Source organism: Corylus avellana, chromosome ca8 (assembly GCF_901000735.1).
Source record: "Corylus avellana chromosome ca8, CavTom2PMs-1.0".
NCBI lineage: Eukaryota > Viridiplantae > Streptophyta > Magnoliopsida > Fagales > Betulaceae > Corylus > Corylus avellana.
Genome location: NC_081548.1, coordinates 20,421,603 through 20,446,794, shown reverse-complemented (window position 1 = coordinate 20,446,794; position 25,192 = coordinate 20,421,603). Strand labels below are relative to the sequence as shown.

The window sequence follows — 25,192 nt, the reverse complement described above, 5'->3', positions numbered from 1 at the left end:
ATCCTTTTTGACTTTATGCAGCTTTTTCTCTATTTTTGGCTTTTAAAAGACGACAACCAACGAGAAGATAGGATGGTGCCAAGTTGCAACTGATCAGTTGAATTTTTGGGTAACGTTTCGTCTCACATTTGACCAGATCAAAGCATTTGGAAGTAACTAGTTAACAAATTAACAACGCTAATTACATATTTAATTTAAAACCCCTTAATTAATAAATCCTCCAATCGATATATTATATGGGACCTGGCTCTGGCTGGGTGGGTGGATATTATTGTTGCATCGCAGTCAAGCAATTAAGCATCTTGGAGGCGACTGGCGAGAGCTTAATTAGACCACAAAACGTTGGACGTAATACATACATCAATGTTAAAAAATCTGTGCGGTTGATCGAATTGTGGCCGCAGGATGGGTCAAAAGGGTGCACAGAAGTCAGAAATACAAAGGTTCAAATGATTAAAGTATAATCCTGGGCCCATGTGTGTTAAAGAGAGATACCCCTGCTTAAAGAAAGAAATGGGTTCCGAGCTTTGACCAGATTTTTGAAACTTCGGTGGTCCGTGAACCTCAAAGTAAAAACCTTGTTGAAGCTACCAACTTAACTCTCACGTTTTTTCATCCTATTCCATAGTTTAATAGGTAGTAGTTCACGTCTCATGACGTAAAAGTGATTAATTCGAATTCTTCTCATCTTTTTTTACGTGAACATGTTAAAAAAAAAAAAAAACTTACGCTATTTTACCATCGGGATTATTAAGAAAAAAAAGAAATAATGACATAAAAAGTAAAATTAATTCTTACATAAAAAAAAAAAGGATTAATTTTTCACCCACACTCGTCACAATTATACGAGAATTGTACATCATTCTAGTGAATAACATTCCAATGATTTATGAGATGATATGGTGAAAGAGAGAGAGAAACTATAGCGTGCCTTCTTTTACGGGTAATGTTTCTTCTTCTCTTCTTTTAAGCGTCGGCACGAGAAGAGATGGAAGAGACAGAGACAGACATATTACATCTTTTTACATCTTTTGATTTGGTATTCATATTTTACCGCTCTCTTTCGCTGTAGAAATGCTGATAAAGTCCTCGGACCATATCTCTCTTTATCTCCAAATATTGATAATTTTCTACATAGTCCCCCCTCCCCCCCCCTTCTGTCCCTACTCGCCGACTGCCATAAGAAGAAGATTTATCCCCACAAGACCAAGATATACACAAACACAGAGGCGCCACTGATAGATAGATACATATAGAGAGATCTATAGAGAGAGAAAGAGAGATGATGGATAAAAGCTGTCAATCCTCTGCAGACTCTACCACAACCACTACTAGTAGCAGCACTACCACTACTAGTAATAATAATACCAGCAGAGAGCAGTACCTCAGACACCTCAACAAGCTCTCCCACAAGATCTCCAAACCCATCATCAAAAAACCCCCTTTTGATCCCCACAATCAAACTCAAAATCTTGTTGATAATCATGACAATCACCAACAATCACAACCGCCGTCACAGGCGCAGCCGCCGGTCCAGCAGCATCAGCCGCCGGTGTATAACATCAACAAGAACGACTTCAGGGACGTCGTCCAGAAGCTCACGGGCTCCCCGGCCCACGAGCGCTTCTCGACGCCGCCGCCTATCCACGCACCTAAGCCTCCCAGCTCTCGCCTCCAGCGTATCCGACCTCCGCCCCTGGCGCACGTTAGCAATCGCCCCCCTCCCCTGCTAAACGGCGGCGGTCCCCCTCCACAGCCGCAAGCTATGAACACTTCCATCCCCATAACCGCCGCGAATTCCAGCTTCGGTCAGCTCGGACGGCCCGTAACGCCTCTGTCGCCTCTGCCGCCGTTCCCGAGCGTTCACGCGGCGGCCGAATCGCCCGTCTCGGCCTACATGCGGTACCTACAGAATACAGTCTGCACCTTCGATTCCAATCCTAAGCAGTTCTCCGGATTCTCACCGTTGGCCCCTCTGGTCTCGCCGCGCTGGCACAATTCGGCTCCGCCGATGTCGCATCAGCATCAGCAGTTTCCACCGCCGCAGCAGGGGATGCTTCCCCCGCCGACATCGGCATCGATACCGTCATATCCGCAGTTCCCGATGCCGACCTCACCGCTTCCATTCGGTTGTTTGAATTCACCGCGGTCACCGTACCCTTTGCTCTCCCCAGGCCTGCTGTTTTCGCCTTCGTCCGGTCAACTAGGGTTTCCGCAGCTCCCGCTTTCGCCCACTGTGCCGGTGCCGAGCCCTAGATGGAGAGCTCTCTGAATTGCTTCCGTCTTCAGGTAATCCATCTCTGCGACAACGATGTCGTTTTAGATTTGAGGTTTTTGTTTCTATGGTTTTGTAAATGATTGGGGGGGCTTAGGCGTTATTCAACCGGTGGTAGTTGGATAAGAAACATTGTCCACCGCTGGTGAATTTTAGAGCTTCTTGTGTAAATTTCATAAGAACGACATGTGAAAAAGGAGAAACCCTAGATTTGTTTTTGACGTTTTGTTGGATATTTGGGTGGGAAAGAAAAGTTAAGAGAAGTTATAGAATTATTAGTGTTGGATGCTTCTGTTATGAGTTGGCTATTTACTTGTGAAAATCACTATGCACTCAATTTTCTATTTGTCTTTGCTGATTGAGTTTTTTCGCATGTGTGGATTAAATTTGTTTGGCAATTTGGATAACCGTTAGCCATATCACCTGCACTATATTTGGACTTAAGTATGACATCTTAGGAATTGGGTGCCAAGCTAAAATTTATAAAAAGAAAATTTTAGCTTCTTGGATTACCACATATGGTCAGACTTCTCTTCTTAATGGTGTCATGTTGATTGTACTGGCTACCTCCTATGATACACCTGTAGCAGTTTATAGATTGGTTGCACTTTATAGGGTAAGTGGAATGGTCTTAATTGATGTAAAGTTGTCAACTAGCTTTGCCAAGCCTGAGTTTGGAGGGATGGCATTTGGAAGTAGGTACATAGAAGAGAGCTTAGCTCTTTGTGGTTGAGTTGTGGTAGACAAGCTTTGTTGTTGATTATTTGAGGGATATCCATTTGGCAATACGACACAGGGCTTGAGAGTTTGCCGTGCTTGGTGGGCTCTTGCTCTTGTATGATGATTCTGCCTTTTGACTTGGATGCTTATAGGACTTGGGAAGTTATAAATACACGGTGTTGAAGTTACCAACAATTTTTGTAGTGCTAGGCAGTACATGATATGACTGGAGTGATGCTCAACTTTATCAATGCTAGATATAAGATCAACACCTATTAGATCTTCTTGCAGAACAAGAGATTTACTTATGTTGATGGTTTTATATGTTTTTCTTTTAGGTTTCTTACAATACGATCTAATGCTAGCTATGTCTAGACTCCAATGAACTTTTTGTTATATGGAAATTTCTAATCATTGTGAAGATTTGGAAAGATATGGGAGTAATAATAATTTCAGATGCTAAGATTGAGTAGTGTTGTTCCTAATAGGACTGGGATTAGAGGATAAGAGTAGCATGCCTAAGACTTAGCTGTCTGTCAAGTGAAGGGTTACTTTTAATGTCAATTAATTATCTGCCTAACATAAAGATTACTGTTCTGTAGTTGCTATTGCCAATCATGCCATGCCACGTATCACATGTCACTCTCTGTGGAAGTCACATGCCATGAGTAGTGGAAGAAGATGAAGCTGTTCCTCCAGAGGAGGACTGCTTTTAAAAGTACATGGTGAACTATTACCCCTCTGCTTGGACGTGTGTAGCAGAGGAATGGAGAGGGACTAGACAGTGTAACCCATTGGCTGCTATTACCATGTACGTCCCACTTCACTGACTATACGAATAAAGAAAGAAAGAAAAACTAACTGGAGAGAGATAAGTAGCAGGCATACTAGTTAGGTTGGCCCTCTTTCCCCAACTCTCATGTTTAGTAGTTGTTACATTTTGTTTATTCTATGAGGCTTGTAAGGTTGGGTGGAGCTGAGCTAAGGTTTTTGCTTAATAATAAGATTGATTGTAACTGATGATTAGGTTTGGTTAGTACTTATAGTTGGGTGAGAGAAAGTGATCAATCTAATTATCAGTTATGTTGTCAATTTTTTAGGGGAGAACAGAGAACTACATTTTGTTTTCAAGCTCTATGTGGTCCACTTGGGAGACTATTTCATAGTAATAACATGCTTGTGGATATATGTTTTATGTTCTATAAACTTTTCACCTGCTCCAAAGATTTGACTGTTTAGGCTTTCAATGCTCGGTGAAGCAATGGAATGGATGGCTTAACGGTGTGAGTCTTGTGACAAATGATCAGGTTTGGTTAAGACCTGTGGTTAGGTAAGAGAAAGAGTTATAATTAATTATCCTTGTGTTATTGATTGTTTAAGGTCCGTTCTTATGTCGTTTTGAAGTTCTGAAGTGCACCATTTGGATATCTATTTTATACTTGAAATTCAGGAGAAAGGAGCCTTTTGTGAAGGTTGTGGGTATGTTTGTTAAGAGTTTTGAAAAGTGTTTTTGGTGTTTTGATTCAAAAAGTGTTTTTGATGTGAGATAAAAGTGAGAAGTGTTTTCGGTAGGGTCTACATTTGAAAAAAATGTTGTTAGGTGGAGTTGAGTATGTAGCATTACTCCACCTGTGGACCACTCGGCATTTTCTTGTTCTTGATTTAATGGTTCATGATTTCCAGAGTTCTCTCTACCTTTGAGGTAAGATATTCAATTACGTCACATGATTGATGTCATGATCTGGTCCTATGGATATAACTCTGACAATGTTGTGGTGAAACTCTATTGAGCCAGGGTTTAATTCATGATTCTAATTTTGTGGTGAAACTCTATACAGCTAGATTTAATGCATAATTCTCTGGAGAAACTCTATTCTGTCGGGGTTTGATTCTATCATATATCTCTTTTCTCTATTACTTATCTTCATGGATCCAAACTCTCATAATTTGTGATAATCATATCTATTTTATGGACTAATATCTTAATTACTTCTACTTTTTTTGTTTTTTTTTTTGGGTGTTAATTTTTCTTAAACTGATTTTCAATTCACTTTGTGAAGTATACTGTACACTGAAGATATACCCTTTATGTATTTTATGCTTGTTAGTCTATAATAATATTGATGACAGGACATAAGGATCATGTTGTATATTACTTATGAACATCCTCTGGCGATAACCATTTTGCTCCAACAGTTTGAAAGAATTTTCAGCAGTTACAGAAAAGTAAAGCTCTCATTTCTTTGATTCGATATTGCTCTTGCTGTTTAGGAATATACCTGTAATCTCTAACAAGGATTTAATAGTGAGGGTCTCTCGTGGCTGTTGATTATGTTCTCAAATGTGGGGACAAGGGAAACCTGCCTTCATAGTTTTTATGGTATGAAATTTCTAGCGGTGGGAATTCAAGGAAAAATGGAAAACCTTTCTTCAAACCCAGCTTGTAAATATGATAATTTTAGTAAAACGAAAACAAAAAAACATCGATAGAAAATTCAAGTCCCAACTGCCTACGTGTTCCCGAAGGCGGTAGGCCCCATGCGCATTGACAGCAAAAATTCATGTGTCAATAGACGCATAAACGCATGTACCCGAAACTTAGGTCAATAATGCTTGCAAGGGAAGAAGGAAGTAAGCACGAAGATGTCGACGGGGAGAGTTTTTGAAGCTTAAGTCAGTATAAAAAACTTTTGAAGAATGATAAGTAGAATATCTATCTAGCTAAAGTGATTGTGATAAAGTGTAGGAGAATACCTAAATTGGTTGATTTCTTTCAGTTTATTTGAAGTGTAGGACAAGTCCCAATTGCCTACGTTTACCCGAAGGTGGTAGGCTCCACGCGCCTTGACAGTAAAAATTCACATATCAATAGATGCATAAACGCATGTACCCGAAACTTGGGTCAATAATGCTTGCAAGGGAAGAAGGAAGTAAGCACGAAGATGTCGGCGGGGAGAGTTTTTGAAGCTTAAGTCATGATAGAAAACTTTTGAAGAATGAAAAGTAGAATATCTGTCTAGCTAAAGTGATTGTGATAACGTGTAGGAGAATACCCAAATTGGTTGATTTCTTTCAATTTATTCGAAGTTTTTATTCTCTCCTCATGGTTGCTTAGGCTTGTTTACCGGTAACGCGTGGGCACAAGGGAATACTAGAATTAGGTTCTCGCCCTCTGATGGTAGCAACTGCTGCCTAGCCCTCCGCCGAGAATATTAGGGTGGTTGGGATGATATGGCAAGGCCATTATTCTCTACACCCGTTCTTTCTGCTTTACACTCATTGGGCTAATCTCAGGGCCCAATTGAGTGAACATTGGATATGGGCTAATTCCAACGAGATCTTAATATACTCTAGATACTATTTTGATGAGGTTGCTGGAGAGTATTTTTTTGTTGTTGTGATTTTTAATGATTTAACTCACAAAAATAGCAAAAAATAATAATAATAATAATAGAGTTTGGTGAGCCTACCATTTGATTTCCTTTTTGTTGGTAATAATATGCTCTGGTATAGAACACTATCATTTACTTTTGAAGCAGTTTGGGCCTTCTCTAGACCAACCATCTTCTCCTGCCGCCCAGGGGTTACACGAGGTGTTGTTGCAAAGGCGGCTCAATGATCCATCGGCCTCCCTTGGTGGTTGATCCGAAGGTCAACAAGGCCTGAATCCCATTACCATTGGTCTATGACTATCTACTTTTCAATTCATACCAGCCCTGTCGGGACCCCAATATGAAAAAAAAAAAAAGGAAAAAAGTAGCCTTGCATTAAAAATCCCACATTTCTCATCATCATCTTTTCTTTTCTTTTTTTCCGAGATAAAAAAAGAAAAAAGAATTGCGAGATTTCCCATGAGTCAACGAACAAATAAAATTCAAAATAGAGATATAAAAAATATATAAAATCTAAAGGCGGATGCTTATTAAACAAATCAGAATTAGAGGGAAAATTAACTTGATAGATAGATTGGAGAAAGAAAAAGAAAGAAAATGGTTTTACGTGAAATAGATGGTCAAAAGAGTTTTTTTTTTATTGATTTTTTAAAAATATTTATAGGCTGATGTACACCAGTTAACACCATTAATAATTCATATCAATCCAACCTATCAATCTTTGTTAAAATAATAATGGAAAATGTATTCATATTTATCTCAAATTAACATTCAATTTTTTCCCTTTTCCCCTTCTCCCGCTTTGATCCGAAAAAATAATAATAATAATAATAAAAAATTCAATTTGCGACTTCTTTTCAAATTATAAAAAATTTACAATGTCTTACAAATAACAAAATACCCTAAATAAATAATAATAAAAATTTTCCAATTTTTTTTTTTCTTTTGAATTTTTAGGAGTATTTTTGTTTTATTAAAAAAAAAATTAAAAGCATTTTTATCTTTTTGCCTGACAAAAAAAGTAAATGGTAAATTTTTGATAATTTAGAAGAGATATTAATGCAATCTTTAATTCAAAAGGAGATTGCAAATTGCAAATTAATAAATATTAATTTGAGAAGTATCTGTAATTTTCCCTCTAATAATATATATTCTAAACAGTATTACATATGGATTTGATTTATTCAAAGATGCTGCCAAATAACAAAAACAAAACGAAACGAAACCACACCACCCTGACACCCCTCTTCCCTCAATCAACCCCTCCCTCCCTGGTCCTGTGGATCCAACGGCCCACATCCATCCCCTCCCAACGCAATTATCGTTCCCACTACCCCCAAGAAAACCCACCCGTCCCCTCCCCCAATTTAGCATAAAAACTCTCGCAACTCAGATCTAACCATCTAATTCCTCATCTCTCACTCTCTTTTGATCTCTCTGTTTCTGTGATTGAACCAAGAAATGGCGGTGACACCCTCAGCTCGCGAGGAGAACGTCTACATGGCGAAGCTGGCCGAGCAGGCCGAGCGCTACGAGGAGATGGTGGAGTTCATGGAGAAGGTTACAGCCGCGGTGGAGAGCGAGGAGCTGAGCGTGGAGGAGCGGAACCTGCTCTCGGTGGCCTATAAGAACGTGATCGGAGCGCGTAGAGCCTCCTGGCGCATCATCTCCTCAATCGAGCAGAAGGAGGAGAGCCGCGGCAACGAGGACCACGTGGCCACGATCCGCGACTACCGGTCCAAGATCGAGTCGGAGCTCTCCAACATCTGCGACGGTATCCTCAAGCTCCTCGACACGCGCCTCATCCCCTCCGCCTCCTCCGGCGACTCCAAGGTCTTCTACCTCAAGATGAAGGGCGATTACCACAGGTACCTCGCCGAGTTCAAGACCGGAGCCGACCGCAAGGAGGCCGCCGAGAGCACCCTCACTGCCTACAAAGCCGCTCAGGTCACTCTTTTTCCTCGTCGTTGCTTTTTTGTTAGGCTTTTCCGTTTCTCTCTTTCGTCTTCCAATATATTGTGCGTCTCTCATTACATAGTTCGTGATCTTGAAGTGCAGATCTGGTATCTTTGTCTGTGTTTCGATCTACTTTGGCACCTAGTTTGGATATTTGACTATGTTTATGATAAATTTTGATATATCAATTTTTTCCCCCTTTTTCAAATGAATGTCTGAGCGTGGATTATGCGAATGCGTTTTCTTTATCTCGGTTGTTATGGAAAATTTTACTTACTATTTTAAATTAATTTGGTAACAAATTTTGTTTCGTTCACAGAATTTTGCGAATTGTTTTCTTTTTTTGGTTTTATTGATGATATATTTGTAATTTGATTATGTGCTTGATTTTTATGTTCCTTGATGATTACAATTCTTATCGCATTCCTACTGATTTTTCTGTGTTATGTAGCTCCTAAAATCCGTTTTGTGTCTGCAGGATATCGCAAACACTGAGCTGGCTCCTACCCATCCTATCCGGCTTGGACTTGCTCTGAACTTCTCTGTGTTTCACTATGAGATTCTGAATTCCCCTGATCGTGCTTGCAATCTTGCTAAACAGGTTGGGAACCTGAACTGTATGTGTATGTGTATGTGTGAGTTAGAAAATGTAAAATTCTATTGTTGATTGAATTGAATTATTCTCTTATCTAACGTTATGTTTAGTTTCCGAGTGAATCAAATCTATGATAAGATCTCTTTTGTCGGATCTTATGATTTGTGTTGTTTTGACCAATATATTAATTTGAATGCTCTATCAATCTATGTGTTACCCATCACTGCTATTTCCTGTGCCAATCAGGCATTTGATGAAGCAATTGCTGAGTTGGATACCCTGGGCGAGGAGTCATACAAGGATAGCACTTTGATCATGCAACTTCTCCGTGATAACCTTACTCTTTGGAGCTCCGACATGCAGGTTTGGAACTTGATCCTTTTTGGTTATACCTTTTTTTTTTTCCCCACTGCCTCAGTCTTGTTTTTATCTACTTATATTTTGATTCTGATTTATTTCTGGCTTTGATGTAGGATGATGGTGCGGATGAGATCAAAGAAGCACCCAAGCGTGATGACGAACAGCACTAAGCGCATTGGGCTATGGATTAGAGTTGAACCTCTCCTCTATGTGTTTTTGATGGGAGAAGGTGCTTGTTACTAATTCCACTGCTATTCTGAGTTTTTAGGAATTCTTGTTTATTGTTACCAAATGGTGGCCATTCTGAGTCCTTTTAGCTTGTCCATCAAATTGCATGTGTTTCTGGATGCACCTTATTTTCTTGAAGATATTGATGCTTTTTCTGTATTGGGCATTTGAAAAGATATATTTTCTGTCATTAGCTTCCTCATGTTTTTAGTTTTCTACTTGAGGGAAGTTGATTGATGCATCCAAATGGGTACGTCTTGCGTTAGTCTGATCAGAAGGTGCATTGAAATGTTTGTTGGATGTTTGATGATTGCTTCCAGTCTACCCCCATGAGCCATAGTTAATTGGTTTTGCTTGCAATTTCGTCCATTACTGCTTGTCCTTGATGGTTATCCCCACTCTAGTACTAGTACAGTCCACTCTCCTTGGGTCCGTAGCATTGGTGACTCTTGCTTTGGATGTTAGATTTTGTTTATCACTTACAATTTGTCAAAAGATTCTTCTAGGCTTGTATAATTACTTTGGTTGGAACCAACTATCTTGTTTGAATCGTGATGGGCATCCAATGAACTTTAGATTAGTGTCGGAGGCTGAAGCTTGTGAGCCATTACTCTGCCTGTAAAGAAGAGGCATAACCCATCAAGGACTCGTGGTTTGGTGATATTTTAAAATCACTTTTTCTAAAAAGATGCACGCAGTCAGAACATGGTTTGTATGACTTTCTTAGTGTCGACAGTTGGCATCTGTGTTTGCCTAGGTGGTCCACACAGTTTGACATGTGATCTGGTAATTGTCATTAACTGATTGATGCAGCTCATAATTGTTAGAGACCTTTTGAACGTCAATAGTCTCTTGCATTCAATGTATCCGTATTTCTATGATGATCGATAAGGCCTAGGGGATGGAGAGGGAAGAGAAAGAGAAAGAAGTCTAGTCTGTTTTGTTACTTTGTAAGAAGGAAGAGAAAAAGAAAGAACTCGGGAGGTAAGTTTAATGGCTTTAGAAAGTATTTGTTTTTTTATTTAAAAAAGTTTTTAGAAAGTATTTTGTTTTTTGATTAATTTTTTTTTTATGTGATATAAAATTGAAAAGTGCTTTTGATGGGGACTATAATTTTTTTATTTATTTTTAAATATTTTTTTTACAGGGTTTACTAAAAATTGTTTGAAAAGTATTGTGTTTTAAAGAAATAAATACTAAATATGCTTATTTTAAGAAAATTAAAAAAAATAATTTTCAACTCCTTTAATAGTTTGATTTCTTATTTATAAAAATTAGAATTTAAAAAAATGGAGATAGTGGGCGGTGTGGCCGCCTGTTTTTTGGTTGAGGTGATTGCTTGGGGATGGTCGGGTGGCCATCTCTCTCTTTTTTCAATCTTTTAATGAATAATAAGTTGGGCCCCACATCAGACAAATTAAGCACTTGCTTTCACAAACTATTCTTATGAGAAGAGTTTTCTAAAATGTGTTTTGTGTTTTGTTTTTCTGAAAATTTGTTGTGTTTTAAAAAGTGAAATGTTTGTTAAAATGTTTTGAGAAAAATGTGATTTTGGTTTTGAAAAAAAAGAAAAAAAGTACTTTTGAAACCGTTTCCAAACATACCCAAGTATTATCATTATGTGATCGTCTGAATGGTTTAGTGGGAAACAAATAAAACCTAAAAAAAAAAAAAAAAAAAGGAATAAATTATTCTTGGGCCGACTGATTTTGATTTGTGGCCTATTGTTCAACCCTTTGACATGCAATTAATTGTACAATCTCATAATTATTAATAGGAAAAGTTATGCAACTAGTCATTGAGATTTAGGTTTATATCAAATTGATCCCTAGAGCATAAAAATTATCTTAAACTCCCTATGGCAAGCTTCGTTATCAACTTGATCCTTCTGGCCAATTTTGTAAGGCCCAACCCATGGCCACCCACTATTTAGGCGGGAAGGGGGTGAGGAGATGGCTTGAGCTACTCCCTTTAGAGTGGGGTCATAAGTTAAAAGAGGAGTGGCCAACATATTCTTCTTGGACTTTCTTTTTCGCGTTTATGATGTGATATTTCTATAATTTTTATTAGGGATAAAATTGAAATTTTTATCAAGGCTTCATAAAAAAAAAAGGAAGAATAGAATTTGTATGGAATTGGGCAGAATGATCAATTTGATAACAGCTTACTACAAAGAGTTTTAAGATATTTTTGGTACCAAATTATCAATTAGATATAAGTCTAAAGCTTTGAAGCTAATTAAGTTTACTTATTAATAATGTAATCATGCCTTATATCATGGGATTGACTCGCCTCCCATTGAAAATTAAATCTAACGGCCAGAATCTTAAAATTTACTTCATCAACCCAACACCCTTTTCCTTAATGGCATAAAAGGCTGCATCCTTCTTCTTCCTCTTCCATGTTTACCCGCTCTCAATTCCCGTCAATGCATCTTTGTGAGGAATGAGTGGAGTGGGAAGACATTGTTTTGGTGATACAATTCCATGGAAGATCTATATATGGGGTCTCACTGCCTTTGAGTTGTAGAGAGAAAGTTTTAGATAAAGAAAGGGTGAGACCTTTCATTTTCTTCTTCATGGCCTGACCTTTCTCTATCTTTTTAAAACGCTCTCTTTACAACACGTTGCATGGCAGATATGTGATGACACACCATATTTTCTTCCATGGTTGATCTATGCTCACAATATGTTTGGTAAAGAGTTTTGAAAAGAAATGAGAAATGAATTAATTGATGTAATATAAAGGTGAAAGAAATTTTGAATTTTTTGTAAGAGAAAAGTGAATAAAGTTGTTTGATAATGTGAAAAAAAATGAATTTAACATTTTTGAGAGAGAAGAAAAACAACTTGCCAAACATAGTCCGATGGGTGAAGCTTCATTTTGGGATTTCATAATTGGTTTTCCAAACTACCTGTGCTAATTCAAGTTCTTAAAAAAGTCAAATCCGATTTAATAGCAGAAAGCCATGGTTATCTGGTAAAGGGTACATTACATCGTTGTTAGCACACAAAATAATAGTGTGCTGTAATACATTGTAAAAAAATTTAGAATTACTTTCAACCATATTTGTTTAAGTAAATCAAAGAACTTTGGCAAGAAGTGTTTTCTAACCTATGCTCAAATTGATGAAATATATAGACTTCGTATTTACAAGCTAAGTTACGGACCATCAATTAAAATTTTTTCTTAGTCATTTCTCTCATCAAGAAATAATTAATAAAAGAATCATGTCTAATTATATTCATCAACAAAAAAAAAAAAATTATTTCTAATTATAATTTCACAAATAATTTTTTAGATGAAATAAATTTCAAACACCTTCCATCCTTCTCGTGCCACATAAATTTCTTTATGGTGACATGTACTTTAATAATTGTCATAACTTTATTCATTTCAATTTATTCACGAAATACGCTCAACGATCATTATTGCTTGTTGAAGTCTAGTGATTAAAAAAAAAAAAAAAACTGAAGTCAAATAGAAAAGAAACAAGCTATGCCATCCATGGTAAAAGTACTAAAAGAGATGGCAGCATTCAACTAGCTCTAGCTGGAATCAAATCAAAAGGACCGGGACAGAGAGAGAAGGGGAGCTCGAGTGAGTCAATCTATCCGTTGGTTACGCTATCAATTTGATTACGTGTTTTTTTATTATCATTATTACATGCCAAGTGTTTAAAGCTGAGACAAACTCCGGCTGGAAATGGCACTCACCTTTCAACTCTCTCTCTACCTACAGGCTACAGCCTACTTTTACCTTTAAACATAGGGCAGATAATAATATTGTGTGCACAAATTGATTGATTTATGGCTCCCCGTAACAAAAATTCCTATTTGATAAAAGAAGCCCACTGTAATGTGGAACTCAACGCAAGCCCCAGGTTTCGTTGACTTCTTTTTGCTGAGCCGTTTTCTCGCTTTTTTCGCTATATATAGTCATCATCATCATCATCACTGATAAGGGGATAAAAATCATACAAAACCAGTTAATTGTCCTACCCAGAAAAACAAAAGCCATGGAAATGGTCTGCACAATGGAGAGGAGCAAAATCCAAGTGATATATGATGCCTGTAACGCTGTATTTTCTCAGAAAGAGCTTCCAACTTTCCAACAAATTCAATGGCTGAGAAATCTCCTAGGTATATATTCGCCTTCATCGATTATAAAATCCTCATATATACTATATTAGAAAAATCTTCCTTGTTTTTTTTTTAATCGTGACTGCCTGTATGCAGACAAAACAAAAGCCATAGATCTTGGGATTGATGAATTTGGGTTCTGTGAATCTCCGCCATCAAGCCCAACAAGTGTCGAGGGATTGATTCGTGGGCAAGGCGTCTGTAACATCACTTACATTCATATTCATGAATGCGACAATTTCTCAGTAAGTGGAAACATGTTTAATTATTATTAAATTTTCCTTTCTTTCAATATGCTATGTACGTAGATTATGAAAGTAGCACAATATATATTGTTGAATTTAACAAAGCCAGCCAGTTAGCAGTACGAGGTAGTAAGGTGATTTAGTTTTATGGTCGCAGATAGGCGTGTTTTGCTTCCCAGCAGGCGCGATCTTTCCTCTTCATGATCACCCTCGGATGACGGTCTTGAGCAAACTCCTCTACGGTTCTGTTTATGTCAAAGCTTACGATTGGGTGAAAGTTGTGAATTCTGGCTGCCAAACATGTAAGAAACCATGAAGATTTTCTGTTTTTTCATGTCTACCTAAATGCATGGCACCGCCTTCCAAATTAATTTTAAGAAATTACCCTTTTAGAACACTTTAGTGGAACTCTTATGCTCTAATTTATAGAGTAAACGAGAAATAATAGCAACTAACACATAGAAGTTCCACAAATACGTGATGGTAACAATGAGTTTCCATGTGAAACATAATTAGGTTTTTTTTTTTTTTTTTTGTGTACGCAGAGCTGACAATTTTTTATACGAACTACGAATCGGATACAAAATTAGCAGGTTATGGTTAATAGGTTTGACCAATTTAATTAGGATTGACTTATATATACTCATGCATCTACATAATCCGAACCTGACACACAAGACTGGCAATTTTCGACACCACCTACAAACCTGATACGTACGATAAACCCAATATAAAATTAATGGGTTAGGATTGAGGAGTTTGACCCATTTAATTAAATTGATCAAATTACGATTAACTTATATAATCTTATACTCATGTTTTAATATGATCCGAACCTGATATGTGAATACAAATTTGCCGTACTTTTATGTGTGTGTTGATCAATGATTTTGGCACATGTTTGCTGCTGATGATGATTGTTATGTCCTGCTAAAATGGTGGGTGCAGATGGATTGGCGGGCAGTGTGGTAGATGGGATTTTGAAGGCGCCATGTGAAGCTTCTGTGCTCTTTCCAGGAAGTGGTGGCAACATTCATTCTTTCGCTGCGTTGACTCCTTGTGCTATCTTGGATGTGTTGTCTCCACCCTACTCTGAAGAACTTGGAAGGCCTTCCACTTATTTCTCAGACTTCCCTATCCCTTCTCTTCCTGGTAATCACCCATCCACTTTAATTCCTTTTTGTAAAAATATTTTCTTTTGAAGGGTGGGGTTTAATTGCTTCCTTTAAATCACATCCGTCCGTTGTGGCCCAGGCTATGCTATTCTCGAGGAAAAGGATCTCCCAGATGATCTCGTTGTTATTGGAGCACCTTACCTTGGGCCTCGAATTGTCACCCAAGATAACCTTTCTTGAGTTGGGCCGGCATGACGTAGTACGCAATAGGCCCATTATATGTGTAGGGTATATTAGAAAGTTTATTTAGTAGACTCTTTTATGACTATTATACAACTGAATGACGTGACAGTAAAAATCAGCTATTGAATCAAAGCTCGTAAAAGAAAAAAACTTATAATTTTTACTGTCACTTCAGTTGTACAGAAGTCTACTATATAAAATTAATTGGTATACATATATGTGAATGTAAATACAGGGTGGCCACCCAAGTCTACTCTATATATATATATATATATATATAGTCATGCAGGAATCACGTTGGTCTGTAAATGAGGGAGCAAATTAATTTATGTAGGTTTCCCCAAAGATTTTGGTGAGAAGCAATGAGTGTTGGTTCTTTGTGGAATATGGACGGGTCTTGTAGCTACCATTGCCATAAGGGAAGTGGCAATTTGACTATGATTTGGATGGACCGTGGGATACGTTATACATATTATATACTTCATTCCAAGCATTTTGGTCCCAAATGATGTCAATGGGCTAGCTCCTTTGAATCGTAAATAACACAACACATTTGCTCAGCAGAACGAATATTGTCTCAATCAATTTATTTTTTATTTTAATTAAATATTGTAATGTTGAGTCTCGCTTATGAAAGAAGAGTTTGAACTCACACTAAATAATGGTATTAAAATATTAATTAAATAATTATATTTTTTATTTTTTATCTACTTAAATTTTTTAGATAAATCGCATATACTTATACAGTGGACTTTGAAGGAATAGGATTTTACACAAAACCCAGCTAATCAAATTTCATACCAAATTTAGCAAATTATATAATACTGAAATCTGGTAAGAGGAGCAGGTGCAGCATGCGACTCAGTCAAGTACTTGGGCCCGACCCACAGAAAGGAAAACTTCACCATTAAGGATCCTCATAGATCCATTGGATGTACGATGGATTAACGGCTAAAATTTTGCGAAGAATAGATCGAGTCAAAACTTTTTACCATCGAATTTGGAAAAAGTTCAAAAGAAAACAAAAGAGGTATGGCTTCCTTTTTACAGGAGATAAATGGGGCTTCCACAAAGTCCATGCCAGCCAACTTTGGCATGTAGCAATGATGCTCAGTCGTCAACATGGCTGTGGCCAATCTATTATCTGTCTCGGGCAAAGAATTTTCTTTACCCTCCCACACCGCCTGACCTCTCCCTTCTGATCTCCACCATACTTTCCACGTGTCAAATCTCTGTCTCTGTCTCTGTCTCTCTCCATCTTTTTCTCTCACTGTCTCTTCATCGTTCACTGCAGTCAATCTGTGGGATTTGTTTTGTGTTAAAAGACTTAAATGATGAGAACCCACGAGCAACACCCGAAGAAGCTTGTGATAAGTTAACATATCGGTGCTCTGGGTTTCCTGTTCGTCGAGTAAACGGGGAGGCGTAGGGTGAAGATAGAGAGATTGCTTTGGGTGGTCTTCTTTTGGAGTTTTTTTGAAACTATGGAGCGGTATGAGATTTTGAAGGCTATAGGGTCTGGGAATTTTGGGGTAGCCAAGCTGGTTAAGGATAAGTTGACCAGAGAACTCTTTGCTGTTAAGTTTATTGAGAGAGGCCAGAAGGTGTGCTTCTTTCTCCTTGACCTTTTCATTCCTTTGTTTTTTATATTTTTATTGATTTAGTTATTTTTTTTAGTGTGGGTTTTTTTTTCTTTCTGGTTGATTGAGTGGCTTTCTCAATGTTCCAGATTGATGAACACGTGCAAAGGGAAATCATGAACCATAGATCATTGAAGCATCCCAATATTGTTAGATTCAAAGAGGTATCTAATCTATTATGTTAGTATTCTCTGAACGTAGTAATAGGGAATAGTCTTTGTAGTTTTGGGTGTTCATTTTTTACTTGAAGAACAAAACTTGGCGTTTCTCAATATCTGATTACTTGTTCTTGCTTCCAAGACTATTCTCCGTGCTCTCTGTTTCTAGCCATCAATCAATATTCTATAACAATTTCTTTATAGGATAAGTCTCTGTGTGAAAATTGTATAAGCATTTTGAATTAAGCTAGAAATTTGGAGTGCTTATGTTATAAATGAAGCTTGCAACATACTTGAAGATAATATTTAAAAGGAAATATGAGATGATAAATAGCAATAATCAAACAAGCTGCTGCTTTTGTCTCCCTGTCCGGACTGAGATGTGGGGTTAGGACTTGAGAATTATGTTTGTGGATAATGCGCCTGGAACCTAGACGAAGTTTCATCAGAATGTTTGTTGGGTGTAGGAGGAAGGTGCAAATTATCCTGTTTGGAGCATTTTATGCTTTAATTAGTAAGAATTATTTTAGTTGTTTCTTACCACCCAAAAAAAAAAAAAAAAAATTGCCAACAAGCACAGTAGATTAACAGGACCAGAAAATTTTTCTTGGGGGGAGGGGGAGTCTTTATTTTGGTCATTTCTGGATAATGGTGATATTTGAAGAGCTTACAGTGCTGATTGTTGCAGGTCCTGCTAACACCAACGCATTTAGCAATAGTAATGGAATATGCTGCTGGAGGTGAACTCTTTGAGAGGATATGCAATGCTGGTAGATTTAGTGAGGATGAGGTATTCTATGAAAAAAATAGGTGGTTTTTTGGGTGTTCCATGAGGATCCAATCATTCCAATATAATATGAATTTACGTTTGAAATAAGTCCCATCTTATTTTTAGAAGCTATTGTACATAATAATCATAATAGAATTTGTTTGAATATTACTCCTAATGTATCTTTCTTTCTTTTTTATTTGTTTGTTTGTATCAGGCAAGGTTTTTCTTTCAGCAACTGATATCAGGGGTCAGTTACTGTCATTCTATGGTAAAACGTTAACCCTTCTTTGTGAGTTATTGTAACCTTTCAATGCAAATTGTTATTTCTTTATCTATGATATTTGACAGTGGGTATCATAAAGAAATTCATGTGTTGCAGCAAATCTGTCATAGAGATCTTAAACTTGAAAATACGCTCTTAGATGGCAGCACAGCACCCCGGGTTAAAATATGTGATTTTGGGTATTCAAAGGTAAACACGTTCACCAACCACATCAGGTGCTTATGTCCATTAGACTTTGATTACTAATACATTTTACCTCATATTGTAGTCATCTGTGTTGCATTCACAACCAAAGTCTACTGTAGGGACACCAGCGTACATTGCACCTGAGGTCCTGTCTAAGAAAGAATATGATGGAAAGGTGATAATTTTTCCTTATTCATGGAATTTCATCTTTCTTTTTTATTTGCTCGACACCTATTATCTAAAGCTAATCCTTATAAACTATAGATTGCAGATGTTTGGTCCTGTGGTGTCACCTTATTTGTGATGCTAGTTGGGGCTTATCCCTTTGAAGATCCTGATGATCCAAGAAACTTCAGAAAAACAATTGGGGTAAGTAGTGTAGTATAAACTTTTTGATCTCCCACCCTTCACCCGTCTTATTTTTCTACCCCAACTATGATAAAGATAGTGCAAATGTGGAGGTTCTCTTTTCTGTTTTGGAGTCCTAATTTTGAATGTTATGGCTTCTGGCAGCGGATACTTAGTGTCCACTACGCAGTTCCTGATTACGTCCGAATTTCCATGGAATGTAGACATCTTCTATCTCGGATATTTGTGGCTAACCCTGAAAAGGTAAATGAGGTTTCAATTTGGTGTTGAAATGTTGTTCCTCAAATGCTACTAGAGGGTTTGGTTTACCCACCAGATAGCCTATCTTTATTATATTTGACTAAATTTGATCATAATATCTGAACTCTCGGAATCGATTTATCACGGTCTGACTACATTCCTCATACCCAAATATTGTTGTTACCCTGTTCATGAAAGCACTAAGCAGACATGGCACATTCTTTCTAAGTTCAGGGATTTTCTTATCTATAGTGTCTGTGAATGTTCAAGTTTCAATGGCTACCACTCCCCTTATGGTCTTTTATGAATGTTGAAGTTTTGTATATTTCTACCTAATAATTTTGTGGTGAGACTGTCGATTCATACCCAGATCAGTTATTTATTCTTGATGGATGGTAAGCCCGACCTCATCTCCTGCTAATTTATGTATCTATTTTGGGTTTTTTAATTAAATGATTAAATTTACCATTTCTTATCATATTAAGCTTTTAGGATGAATGCTAATTTTACATAGTATTGGAGCTGGGGTCTTGAGTTCGAATCTTGATTCTATGGTTTATTCCCCATTTTCAATTAAAATTCCGCATGTTGTTTGGTCCCACACATGAGGGGAAGCGTTAAAGTAGTAATTAAATAATTAAATTTGCCATTTTCTATTAACTTAAGCTTTTGTGATGAATGATGATTTAACATTTTCTTCATGGTCTGTACTTGTCCCTTTGCAGAGAATAACGATCCCAGAAATTAAAAATCACCCATGGTTCTTAAAGAACTTGCCTGTAGAACTGATGGAAGGAGGAAGCTGGCAGAGCAATGATGTAAATAACCCATCCCAGAACATTGAGGAAGTATTATCGATTATCCAAGAGGCAAGGAAAACTCTTGAGGTCCCCAAAGGTGGTGGGCTTATCCTTGGAGGCAGCATGGATCTTGATGACTTGGATGATGCAGATCTTGAAGATATAGAAACGAGTGGTGATTTTGTGTGCCCACTATGAGTGGAAGTGTAAATATAATTTATGCCTTTCAGAGGTATTGTTTCCACTGTTCCCTGTTGTATCCTCTGTTTTGCCATTTGGGCAGATAAATTCCCTTCATGTACCTCTTGTATTACTTGCTTTTCATCATAGTTTTCTCATAAAAATATGTTCTGTTAAGTTTTGTTTCTTTGTTGCAATGACGTTGAAAGATCCTTTTGTTTTATGGGGAATGATATATCATTGAATGATTTGAGAAATTTTATAATGGTGGCCTCATCCCATACGTGTTGAGATGTATGAGCATGATTCAGACACTCCAGATATGCTTTTATACCAGCTTGCATTTTTTATTATTAATATAATTAGTTTTCTAATTGAGAATTCCTAAAGAGAAAGTTCTAGAATCAAGACATGCTTAACTTTTTTGTTGATACGAAGTTCAATTGTTGTTGTAGCTGCACCAGTGGAAACTAGAACACTTTTTGCCGGTTGGTGCTGTTTTTAGAACAGGGTGGAGCTTTCAGAGTCATCTACCTAATCCAACTTCATAGTTGAAAATATGATTGACTTTGAGGGCTTAAAGTCAGGTTTGTTGAACTGTTTTGCGCTTATTATTGAAAAACAAGCACTCGTTAGACGAACTAAGATCTTCAAAAAGTGAAAAGACAATAATACCTTTCAAATATATCTAATTAAATATTTTTTAGTTCATTTAAAATTGAGAGGATCATGTTTCTTGTTAGACTCGGTTTGAATCAGTGAGTTGATATATTAACATTTATGTTCTGCTCTGGCCATTTTTTTTATCTGTTCCTTATCCTGGCTCCAAATTCGAGCAAAAGCTTCTCACAAATTTTTAAATAATTGGTTACCATATATACCATTAGATGCAATAAAATCAAAATCTTAACAGTAAAATAGATCTTCTTTGTTTCACTTAAAATTCTTGACTTTTGCTAGAATAATCTATCGCGAGTAAATCCAAGGTCCCCAAAATAAATCCAAGGTCCCCAAAATAATTTGCGCAAAGTTTTTTAGCCTTTTTCAAAACTCAATTTTGGGATTCCACGTGGAGGGGCCATAAACGGCTGTTTGTTAGCATCCATGGTTGGTGGATGGGGTTGGAGAAAGACATGCCATATCTCTTATATGCAACTCAAAAGACAAAAATCTAAACACCTTTTCATGAGCTGTCACTACTCTCAAGTTGTTTATAATATCTTAACCATGGACTCCCATCACCATGACTTAAAAGCACATCATTAACCAAACACATATTCGGCTCTAAATGCTATTGATATTATTTATCGACATGTCATGTCAGCTGAATATATTGAAAGAAAAATTATAAAATATAAAATAATATTTTTCAATTTCAAACTAGTAAATTGAATTAACAAAATATATAGAAAACACCGCGATTGTTAGCACACACTCATATCATGACACGTGATCTCCTGTCCCTAACAATTTCCTCAAAAAAAATAATAAATTTGATCCAATGATCAGAGAAGAGAAGATGATGACACCCTCATTATAATTTTTGGGACCATTTTTGAAAGATACAGCAATGCCTAGACCCTTAGAAGTGCCCCATTTGGCCTCAGAAGCAAGCATAAAAGGACAATTAAATATCATTTTTGAAGGCGATTTTGTCACTATCATTCACCACATTTAAAACCAAACCCATCCATCGAAATGATCATAGTAGACATCCACAACATTATTGCGTAGAAAAAAAAAATCTTTGATCTCTACACGGGTCTGTCTTTGAAGGTGTTTGGTTGGTAGAATCTAACATTTTTTTTGGGTATTTATATTCTTATAAATATCTGAATTTTTTTTTTTAAAAAAAAAAACCGTTCAATCATTTGATGAATACTTTGAACAATATGTTCAGCCATTACAATATCAAAAGCATATTAAGGGGCTTCTTCTATATGAATAACTTATTTCATAATTGTGAGTGCACTCTTTGCAAGCCTATGAGCTGCTTCGTTCACTTCTCGTCGAACATGAGAGACTCTACTTTGTATAAGAGATTGCAACACAATTCGAGCATCGTCAATTACTTGACTATAGCGACACCAATTTTGCCCCTCTTTCTGTAAAGCCTGCACTATTTGTAACGTATCTCCTTCTAGCTCCACCTTATTCCACCCCATCTCTTTAGCAAAAATAATTGCCCGTAAAGCAACAACATATTTAGCTACAACTGGGTCAATAATATTACCTTTTGGAAATTGCAAGATAGCCAACACCTCTCCCATAGAATCACGTACAATCACTCCTATACCCATATTTTTATTATGTATGTCTACTGCAGCATCTCAATTGACCTTGACAATTGCCTTAAGAATATGACTATTTTTACGATTTGAAATTATTAGGAATATGATAGAATTCTAAGGAATATGAGTCTCATATATTTGGTTTGCTCCTAAGCATTTTTTTTTTATCCTCTTAAAATGCATAAGGCTATTTGATACAAAATTATTTGGAAATTAAACTAAAAATGACATGGAAGAAAACTATATGTAAACCGTGATTTTCTTTCATTTCTTAGTACATAAATTGTCTATACTATTTAATCTAGTTTCTTTATTTTTTTTATTTATAACCAAATAAAATCTATTCATTTTTCAATTTTTTGTGCGATAATAGTTTATCACTTTTATATACAGATTTTATGTTCATTTTCATTTTTTTTTAATAAAATAATTCATCACTTTTGTACACTAATTTTACAAATGGTCATAATCAAACCCAAAAAGTAGTATTAAAAAATAATCATAACAAAAATCTCAGAGTCCAACTTTTCTTCTATCACCGTTAGAATATCCAACTAAAACAAAAAGTGTAAAGTCCACATACCCCTCAAACTACCACCAAATTGACAATGTTCTTCTAATTTTTTAATCATGACAATGTTCTCCTAAAAAATGGACGGAACTGGGGGCTGGCTGGTGTAGGGCATGGCCCCCCAATCAAAGGAAAGAAAATATTTATATGGTAAAAAAAAAAATTATAAGGTAATTTTTTTTTTTCCCTATTGGCCCATACCCACTAAAATTTTTGGCCTTTGGCCCCTACCTATCCCAAGCTATGGCTCCGTTCCCCCCAAACTACCAAAACATTGTCAATGTCCACCCCAAGAATAGCAAAAAGATAAAAATGTTCCTATATATTTCCAATACAACAAAAATACACCTATAAATTCGAGAGAAAAAAATAATTAATTAGTTAATTAATATTTTTAAAAAAACTTTTAAACAAAAAATTTTAATTTTTTTTAAATGGAAATTTTAATTTTAAAAAAATGATTTTAAATTTTTATTTTTAAAACGAAAAAATTTTATTTTTTAAAACAAAAAATTTTCATTTTTTTAAAGGAAATTTTTATTTAAAAAAAAATTATAAAATAAAAATAAAAACAAAAACAAAAACAAAATTTTCAATTTTTTTTTTTTTGTTAAAAAAAAAAATTGAAATTTTTTAATTTTGTTCTTATAAAAAATGATTTTTTTTTTTTCTTAAAAGTTTTAGTATTTTTTGTTTTCATTTTACTAAGGGTAGTTTCGTCACTGGGGAACACTAACAATGTTTCGGTAGTTTGGAGAGAACATTGTCACAATTGAAAGTTTGGGTGAACGTTGTCAATTAAGTGATAGTTTAAGGAGTATATGAACTTTACTCAAATAAAAACAAGCATGAAAAAATATAGCGCCTTATTAATAAAAACGTACAGTATGTGGGCATTCTTGCCATTTAATAGAAATAAAACATTCTACGACCTCAAAGCCAACAGGAAATGTGGAATCCAACCTTTTTAGAAAAGAATTCATATCCACAATTCAGATTTTCTGTATTTGTATTACCTTTTTAGATAAGAAAGTCATTATGATATTAGCATTATCCAAAAAATTAGAAGAGAGAAAATATAATATGTATTACTACTGAAACCAAAATTCCCACTGGGCTTGATAGTGCTCAACTGAGGGATAATCCGTTCGTTGGGCTTGGCCCATCTAATAAGCTTCAGTTGGACTCCATTTGTAATGGTTTGGGGCCTTGGGCATTGGCCACATTGGTCCCAGAAAAAAAAAATTAAAATTAAAATAAAAAATAAAAAAACTCGCGTATCCTACAAAACACTAAAACGCAGTGCACACACTTCCTCTTTGTCATTTTCATTTGTTGCAGAGTGGCGCCTCTGCTCAGACCCGGCTTCAACGACTCAAGCTCTCATCCATCATGAAGTTCAACCTACTTCAACGATTGATAAATGCATGCTATATAACTTGTTTGTAAAACCACCACTAAACTCTAACTCTCCAATTTTTTCTAGAAATGCACAACTTAGAAGAAAGAGAGGGAAAAACGAGCTTCCCCGGGCAAACCAGCATGCTGGTGAAAATCTGCTTCCTCTTGAAAATGTGTTTCTTGTTGACTACTTGCTTCCTGAAGACCACTTACTTTTTGACATTGATAGCTTTGATGTTGAAACAAGCTATAGTGTAAATCAACCTCCCGTCATTATCTGCTGTTTTAGGATGTGTTGAGATTTCAGGTATTTCAAAATGACACGGATGTGAATCTTCTGTTTCCATATGAAGTCGATGCCGATATGGCTGGAATTCAGCTGGACAATATGCCGCCGACTGAATTTCAGCAGGTAATTCCAGTCGTCAACACTAATGCGGTTCTATTTTATCTTCTTTAACTCTTCAATATATATTTTTTGTATTTATTGGTAGTTAATTTCTATTGTTCCTGTTTGTGTTGGCTTTCAGCATGAGGATCTGGCATGATTTCAGGCGGATCTTCCATTTTTATTTGAGGCCGAATTTCAACAGGGAATTCCAATCGTCAATTCTAATGCGATTCTCTTCTTTAACTCTTCAATATAAATTTTTTGTGTTGATTGGTGGTTAATTTCTATTGTTTCTGTTTGTGGTTGCTTTTAGCAAAAGATCTAGCAGGATTTTAGGCGGATCTTCAGTTTCCATTAAAGGCCGATGTCTACAATCTATTGCCGTATTCGTTTCAGGCCGAATTCGTTTCAACATGAGGATCTAGAAGGATTTCATAAATATTAGGCTCAATTTGAGGCAAATGTCTTAAATTTGAGCACTATCAATTCATGATATAACTTAAAACATCGTAATTGGTTCTCCAATTTGCATACCGATTATAGACATTAGCCTCAAATTCGGCCTAATAATAAAGGGCCGGCAAAACAGGTGCTTGGCAGGTACCTGTTTATTCTATACATATTTTCTTATAATAAGGT

At 36.3% G+C, this 25,192-nt stretch overlaps 4 protein-coding genes across 5 annotated transcripts; all 4 read left to right on the top strand.

Annotated features, from left to right (window-relative positions):
• Positions 1-1,005: 1,005 nt before the first annotated feature.
• LOC132190358 (VQ motif-containing protein 9) lies at positions 1,006-2,572 on the top strand. Its single transcript, XM_059605328.1, has one exon. The coding sequence runs from the start codon at positions 1,283-1,285 to the stop codon at positions 2,270-2,272; it is 990 nt and encodes a 329-aa protein (XP_059461311.1). The 5' UTR covers positions 1,006-1,282; the 3' UTR covers positions 2,273-2,572.
• Positions 2,573-7,632: 5,060 nt separating this feature from the next.
• LOC132189366 (14-3-3-like protein) lies at positions 7,633-9,716 on the top strand. Its single transcript, XM_059604080.1, has 4 exons — positions 7,633-8,334; positions 8,822-8,944; positions 9,185-9,301; positions 9,412-9,716. The coding sequence occupies exons 1-4, from the start codon at positions 7,849-7,851 to the stop codon at positions 9,466-9,468; spliced, it is 783 nt and encodes a 260-aa protein (XP_059460063.1). The 5' UTR covers positions 7,633-7,848; the 3' UTR covers positions 9,469-9,716.
• A 3,733-nt stretch (positions 9,717-13,449) lies between these two features.
• On the top strand, positions 13,450-15,681 carry LOC132190592 (plant cysteine oxidase 1-like). Its single transcript, XM_059605628.1, has 5 exons — positions 13,450-13,668; positions 13,765-13,913; positions 14,071-14,215; positions 14,862-15,065; positions 15,168-15,681. Exons 1-5 carry the CDS (start codon positions 13,545-13,547, stop codon positions 15,266-15,268), a joined length of 723 nt encoding a protein of 240 aa, XP_059461611.1. The 5' UTR covers positions 13,450-13,544; the 3' UTR covers positions 15,269-15,681.
• Positions 15,682-16,324: 643 nt separating this feature from the next.
• Positions 16,325-20,218, top strand: LOC132189745 (serine/threonine-protein kinase SAPK2). 2 transcript variants are annotated; one of them, XM_059604526.1, is made up of 9 exons: positions 16,325-16,875; positions 17,001-17,075; positions 17,758-17,859; positions 18,056-18,109; positions 18,221-18,313; positions 18,393-18,485; positions 18,575-18,679; positions 18,824-18,922; positions 19,645-20,218. In XM_059604526.1, exons 1-9 carry the CDS (start codon positions 16,756-16,758, stop codon positions 19,915-19,917), a joined length of 1,014 nt encoding a protein of 337 aa, XP_059460509.1. In that variant the 5' UTR covers positions 16,325-16,755; the 3' UTR covers positions 19,918-20,218. The 2 variants fall into 2 exon arrangements, with proteins under 2 accessions (XP_059460509.1, XP_059460510.1); XM_059604527.1 differs by lacking the exon at positions 16,325-16,875 and having other exon boundaries at positions 17,758-17,879; positions 18,204-18,313.
• The last annotated feature ends 4,974 nt before the right edge of the window (positions 20,219-25,192 follow it).